We start from the raw sequence: 7397 nt of genomic DNA, 5'->3' as shown, positions 1-7397 counted from the left end.
CGGTTTTGAAGAACCTTGAGCAGGATTTCGTGACCAGCGTGATGAGTACACAAAAATCAGCTGAAAATGATGCGACAGGGCGACAGCTGTCTTTATTGTCTTGATTGTCTTTCTTTGCAATTCGCCTTCTTTACGATTCGGGTGACGTTCGTGTTTTGTTCGGTTGCGTATCGGGCAGTTGTGTTGTAATGTGGAGTGACCTCAAAAAGAAAATTATCCGAATTGGTTTGTGTCTAAACACAAATAACGAAATTTTCATAATCAATATACGAAAATAGATTAAAAACCAAAAACCACACAATTCTTGAAAATGCTAATTATCTGAAACAATAATTAAGAAACTATTGACACCACATTAAGTCTAAATAAATTATGTTTTCGAAATACTGCGTCAACCGTAACGTTCAGTTTATGAATTTTGTTAAGATTTTTTTTTATGATAATATAAAAGACTTTGTTTTAATTATATTTCTTTGTAAAAAATAGATTAAATTTATTCTCACTAGTTTAAAAAATATATATATTAAAAGATGATTAAGAATGATCGGTATACAGTACGAAATTTCCTTAGCCATCTTATAAACATCATACATAATGTCAAAAAAATGCCCCAAAAATTAAAAATAAAATGTTTTGACTTAGGTGCATAAGAATAAGATTTTAAAACTTTATACGAAAAATTGTAAAAATGCGAATAATAGCAAGTAAAATAATTTTTACGTGTTTTTTAATCCCCGCAACTAATCTTCAACTTCTTATAAATGTTAGGAATCAGGTAAGAATAAATTGTCTTTTAATCAATTTAATGTTTTATTTAGACAACCGTTAAACAGAAAATTAATTCCTTCAGATAAATTTTAAATATGGTAAATTCAATGATAAAAATGCAGTACTAATTCATGGAACCACAATGACTAGTGCTTAGTAAGACTGAATTCTCAATATTTTTCGTTTGTGTTACAGGGTGGCGACGTTATGCAGGAGAATATAACGGCGAACGTCTCCGAAGACACTATTACATTAGAGTTCATGCGACTGGATGGAGTATATGTATCGCAACTTGTTGATTTTACAAATGTTAGTATAAGTGAAAATAAGCTACTTTCAGACTAAACTCAATGCACAATGTATTTTTAAACTTTCGTGATACGTGACCACTAACTTCTAATTAAAATAAACATGCTGTTCAAACTTGAACCCTGTATGCAGTATGAGAAATTATTTGTGAATCGGTCTGAAACATGACTCTGTGTTTTAGCATCATAAACCAATGTTTAGTATCAAGGATCTATCTGGAGCTGAACTTTCATTATTTCTTGAAATTATTATTGGTCTCATCAATTTGTGAGATTAAGTGTTTTGTTAATTTCTTTGATTTTCTAATATATTATGACTATTTCACTCCAATCTACAACCTGGTGCTAAGTAAGTATATTAGTGTCTGTGGACTTTAAGTTACAAGTGTCAAGCACGGGTTGGAGCTTGTAAGGTATAATTCTCCAGCAGTGCTAATTTGTATGATTAATGGTGATGACCTATCATCATGAAGATTGCAGACCACCTACATACTCAGCAATAGAAAAAGAATAAATACAATTTTGCTTGATCAAACTGCAGGAAGTGGAAGCAATGAAGCTGATATTGCCAGGTGAAGAGGAATTAGGCCAGAGTGGGCATCAGACCCTGTGTTTCCTCACACATGCTGCACAGGCAGATTTTATTACTCCCGATGCTATGGCGAAGCTGAGACAGGTAAATCATGATTATAGTATGACTAAAATTTGAAATTACATATACATTTATGAAATTGCATATATAAATATGCAATTTAATATTGCATATATAAATATGCAATTTAATATTGCATATATAAATATGCAATTTAATATTGCATATATAAATATGCAATTTAATATTGCATATATAAATATGCCATTTAAGATTATAGGAGGTTCTGATAGACATTCCTACAAAGTCCCTGTTGTGTAAAAACGGGTTATATAAAACTAGAAGCCAGCCATAAAGGGGAGTAATTTTTCTGAATGAAATGTATACTTTGAATACTATAAAACTTTTGCATACTATGCCTGTATGAATTTTTTTCCTATTATACATAAAAAATTAGCGGTAACATTTGGGTTATTCCCATATATTGTTGTGTTGCAGAAGTACAGTGTTATAAGAGGGTTTGGGGAATTTTTCTTTTGGTGTTAGAATGGAACTGTGTTGTAAAATATCATGTTATAGGAGGATTACCTGTATATGAAATTATTTATACATAATATAAAATGGAATAAAGAAATAAAATTTTGCTCACAATAGCAATAGCAGCAATAGATCAGAAATTAAATTTTAAATTGAGATTTCTGGGCAGTTGTGAAATTTTGTTTTAAATCTTCAAGTTAATGCCTTCAGGAGGCACAAATAAAAATTGATATGCCTGCTAACACAATTTTGGTGACCCAGAAAAACCCTGGCACAGTTCGAATGGCGGAAGAAGATAAAGGCTGGCGACAGACAACCGCGACCGCCTGGGCGGGCAGGGCCGCGCGGCTGCTGTCTCCCGCCGCCGCCCGACACTGTGGCCCCGCCCGGGACCAGCTCTACCTGCGAGCCGCGGACTTGGCGCGATGGGCGCCCAGACCAGGTACGCTACACTCCATCTTCCCATCGACAGGATAAAATGTAGGACGCTTCTCTTGTGCACTAGTTTTTTTAAGCTATTCACTTTAGATAACACACTCAGAATCTTTGATGGTTCAGAAACGAGCATTAGCACATGTAATAATTCTACAAAAGTAGGTTGTAACTAGCAAATGTAATCTCGTCAGGTCCCAGGATCAGATGTAGGTAACATAAGTTTAAGAGATTACAGAGGGTGATAAACAGAAGCTACAGAAATAAATGTTATGGTTTATTTTAACATGTGATGGTCGAAGTTTTAATCACTCCTGTACAAGCTTAATTCATAAATGAATTTGTTATTGATAGTAACTGCTATAGCATGGTAGCCAAAGGCCTTGCCCGGCTTGCCCCACTCAATGTCACCATATTTGGTGTGTTCTTGATGTTTTTGATGTTGTTAATGTTGAATTTCTACCTTTTAATTTTTAACTGTTAAGCATGTGGTTGGGTTTGAATAGGGTCCACTAATAGATGTTGCAAGGAATGCAGAAAATCCCGAATTTAAATAAATTTCTATCATCAGGCTTAGAGCAATCATCATACACGTCAGTGGTGACTCCATTCCCTGCACACGCCCTCGCTTCAGACGTATCAGAGGGCACTCCTCTAGCGGCCTGCGTGTCCGAACCTGATCCCGCTAAAGACTGTATATGCCATTTGGAGGTATGATATTTTATCGACTTCCTTACTTGCGCTTATAAAAAGTCTTACAAAACCATTTTACGTTAAATGGCTACCAGATTTTAGGCCTAGTAATGCTAGAAATGCTGGACCTTCAACTGTGTGATAATATGCCTATCCTACCTAATCGTGAACAAATACAGTGCGTGCGTTTAGACCAGTCTTTCTCAAAGTGGGCGATAACGCCCCCTGGGGGGCGTTTGAAACCTAGAGGGGGGCGTTAAGGGGCCCACGAAAAAATGGGGGGCGTTGATGTGGGTTAGGGGGGCGCTGTAAAATTAGTAATTTCATTTACTTTATAGTATTTTAAATTTTACTAAAATTAAAACTCACCTACTACACAATAACGAATAATTAGTTTAGATTTTTACCCTGTATGATGTTATAAAAACTTAAAATAATTAACATAGATTTCGTAGGATAGCCCACACACCATACGCAATCAAGTTGTAACAAGTTTCTGCGGAACATGATCGATGATAGTTAAAAAATTAGAGCAATTTTACCTTAATTACATTGCACCAGAAATTATTTTAAAGATTAGAAAAAAAACTACCATGCAGAGTTTTAAAATATTACACATACGTAAACTAACACAAATTGAGGTTTTCTTTACTTTCTTTCTTGTTTCTAACATAAGGGCATTTTAAAGCATTTTCCTAGCATTTTATAAGAAATTACTGATGTGAGAATCATAATTTTTATATAAAATGGAAATACGTATATAATTATTGTTCAAAAACTTGTCTTAGATTATTATTTTTTACAATTTACCCATTACCGTCCAATGTCAAATAGTATAGTATAGTAAGCCTAAACAGCTCACTTATTGCAAACATTGTACTATTTTATTTCTATATAATAACAGGTTGGGGAAAAAGTTTCTTCGCCATAACTATTTTGTGGTCAATTCCCAGTTCTTCACTTACGTTGTAACTACTGATATGCCGATCTTGCCCCACTTTTTCAAAAATGGCATCGATTTTATCCGTAATAAGGCGACCAGAGCGACGTGCATTTTTGACATCAAAATTTCCGGATTGAAAACGCTTAAACCAAATTTGTGCTACTCTCACAGACACAGCACTAGGTCCATAAACATAAGTTCATACATTTTTAAGCTATTGCATAGCTTTTATCGCGGGCCTTGAGCGCGGCGCCCGAATCATGAAATTCCATAACGAAAAAACCTAATACCCCTTACCTCGCCTACCATGTAGCTCGCGTTCAACACATTCACACGTTGCGCTTGTGTAGTGTTTGTGAATGAGCGCGTGGCGTGATGTCACACTGCATGCGAATCATGAAAAGTCTGCCCATCTCTCGCGCGGTTTAGCTTATGAGTGTGAAGGGGACAGTTAAGGTTTTGCCTTTATTAAGGTTTAATATAGCGTGGTCTTGTTTTATTATTGTTTTAATATTAAATTATCATTGTCTAATTATAATGTCATAAGTTCATAAAAAATGCTATGCAATAGCTTTACCGCCGCAGTGCCCGAGAGCCACACGTTTTTTTTTTCGCCGGAAATCACCGGGCTTCCGCCCTTCACTGGGGATGGAGGGCGGGGCATGTCGGAATCGTACCGACTAAAACCTCCTGTCGCTCAACAACCAGCATCCAAACCTCGCATGAGACAGAGCTCATGAAAAGGCAAAGGGGGGAAAGTGAAGTGTTTAGTGCGGAGCACATCTCTCCCATCACCCTCCCCCTCGGGATGCCGGACTGCCGGTCGTCGGCGCCACGACCACCAGCCCTCTCGGTCGGCAAGCTGTCCGAAGCCCGCCTAGATGGCGCCGGTTAGAATGGTCTATCCTACGGAATACCCCGCTGGGTCAGAACCAGGGTGGGTTGGGGATAGTCAGCCTTCCATCACCCGGATGCTCATACGTAAAACGTATGCAGAGCAGCTTGCACGTCGTCTTCTTAGGCCCCCTTTGCCGGTCCCCAGACCGACATGTGAGGGAGACCCGAAACACTTACGAGGGCCAGGGCTTGGGCGAGATCCGTCTTCCTGGACCCCGCTCGACGGGGGCGGGCCTGTGCATCTCTCGCGCGCCCCGCCGCCTCCTTTTGCGAGATGGTTTTAGGTAATTTTTTTTACACCTTGGGTTAAATTATTGGAATTGTAGTAAGGATACCTAATTTTTTTCAAAAAAGATTATAGCCTATGTCACTCAGGAATAGTGAAGCTTCCAAACAGTGAAAGAATTTTTCAAATCGGCTAAGTAGTTTCGGAGCCTATTGAATACAAACAAACAAACAAATCTTTCCTCTTTATAATATTAGTATAGATATTAATTATTACAAATAATAAAAACGCTGACTTAGGCGGCGGTTTTTATTTGAACCAGTTCTAAATTATAAACTAAAATTCTATGAAAAATTACCCATATTTGTCTATAATACGAAATGATATTAATTTATTTTTCGTAGTTTCCTTCCTTCTTGCGTCGATAATCCTCAGTGCTGAGGGTCGTGGCCTCCTCTAATAACTTTCTCCTGCATCATCTTGCGCCATTACTACCTGTTCTCGGCTGTGTGGATAGCAACGTGGACTGAGATATTGAGAGTGGAGCGTATTTGGTCCGACCAGCGCATTGGATTTCTACCTCTGTGCCTTCTCCCGCATACCTTGCCTGTTACCAGCAGCTTTTCCAGATTGTCACCTCTCTTTCTGGCAATATCTCCAAAGATCTCGAAACTTCTCCGCGCGCATGTAGTGCTGAGGCGCATTGGAATCTTGAGCTCGGTAAGAATGGATTCGTTGGTTCTGTGTTCTGTCCAACGAATCCCGAGCATTTTCCTCTAGCACCACATCTCAAACACGTCGATGCGTTGGCGATCGGCTTTCTTGAGGGTCCAAGTCTCTGCGCCGTAGAGAAAAATGGAAAAGACGAGGGAGGTGACGAGCTGATTTTTGGTATTCCTCGAGATGTTACTGTCCGCCCAAACACGGTCCATTTGGGACATAGCTCTTTTTGCCATACTGATTCGCCTTCTGAGGTCCTTTTCGGAGGATCCATTTCTAGCTAATAAATTTTTAATTATCTTATGGTGAGAATCTTATATTAATGAGAAAGATATTCAACAAAAATAGTTTCGTTCTAATAAATTAGCATAGTAATAGTACAGTGAACTAGCAATTTATTTTGGTAATTCTGAATTTAAACAAACATATTGATGAGAAGAATTCATTTTTACTTTGAAAATTTATAAATACACGCTCTGTAGCGATGTATGGACATATAATAATATGAAGAAACAATAATAGCATCTACAAATACATAATTATGTACTACGTGGTACTACATTTACTAAAATTAATACAACATTTATTAATTAAATTAATGAAATTGTGGTTGTAAAGTTTTAGGGGTGTATAAAAAATGGGGGGCGCTGAAAAATAATTGATTTTCAAAGGGGGCGGTAAAAGAAATAAGTTTGATAATCACTGGTTTAGACAATAGAAAAAACAGAAATGTTACTAACTGTTGTTGTTTTGTTACAGGTATGCGTAAATTGGTATCCTTGTGGTTTGAAATACTGCAAAGGTAAGCCCCAGGGAGGGTTGAGTTACCGCTGCGGCATCAAGACGTGTCACCGCTGCCACCGCTACCGCCACTACGTGCGGCGCCGCGACGCCTGCCCCACCCGCGCCTGACGGCGGAGGCGGTCGCCGCGCGACGCCCTGCTCTGTATCATGTGGAAACTTTATGTATCAGACAATATCTCTATTTTAAGTATCATGTAAATATTTTGCTATGTGTTTTTATGTTAAGAGTAAATGGACTGTTTTTGCCAGTTTTATTTCATTTTTAATCTTTTTGAATATATACAAACAGTAAAACTGGAAAGTACATCTCAGGTCGCTGTTGTACAGGTGATGGTCGGAAGATATTATGTATGTTACAAATTCAATGTTAATTAAAAAACGAATGAAAAGTTGTGCTGCAAAGTGGTAATTTGAGTTAAGAAAAGGAAGAAGTCGTCTGGAGCCACATCTGTGAACAAGGTGGTTGCCTATTGTAGT

At 37.8% G+C, this 7397-nt stretch overlaps 1 protein-coding gene across 1 annotated transcript; it reads left to right on the top strand.

The window, feature by feature from the left end:
* Positions 1 to 633: 633 nt before the first annotated feature.
* Positions 634 to 7168, top strand: LOC101737632 (out at first protein). Its single transcript, XM_021348463.3, has 6 exons — positions 634 to 775; positions 964 to 1077; positions 1618 to 1752; positions 2467 to 2647; positions 3209 to 3348; positions 6876 to 7168. The coding sequence occupies exons 1-6, from the start codon at positions 689 to 691 to the stop codon at positions 7026 to 7028; spliced, it is 810 nt and encodes a 269-aa protein (XP_021204138.1). The 5' UTR covers positions 634 to 688; the 3' UTR covers positions 7029 to 7168.
* Positions 7169 to 7397: the final 229 nt, after the last annotated feature.

Source organism: Bombyx mori, chromosome 12, assembly GCF_030269925.1.
Source record: "Bombyx mori chromosome 12, ASM3026992v2".
NCBI lineage: Eukaryota > Metazoa > Arthropoda > Insecta > Lepidoptera > Bombycidae > Bombyx > Bombyx mori.
Note: the sequence above shows the minus strand (reverse complement) of the source record. Positions and strands in the feature narration are given on the sequence as shown.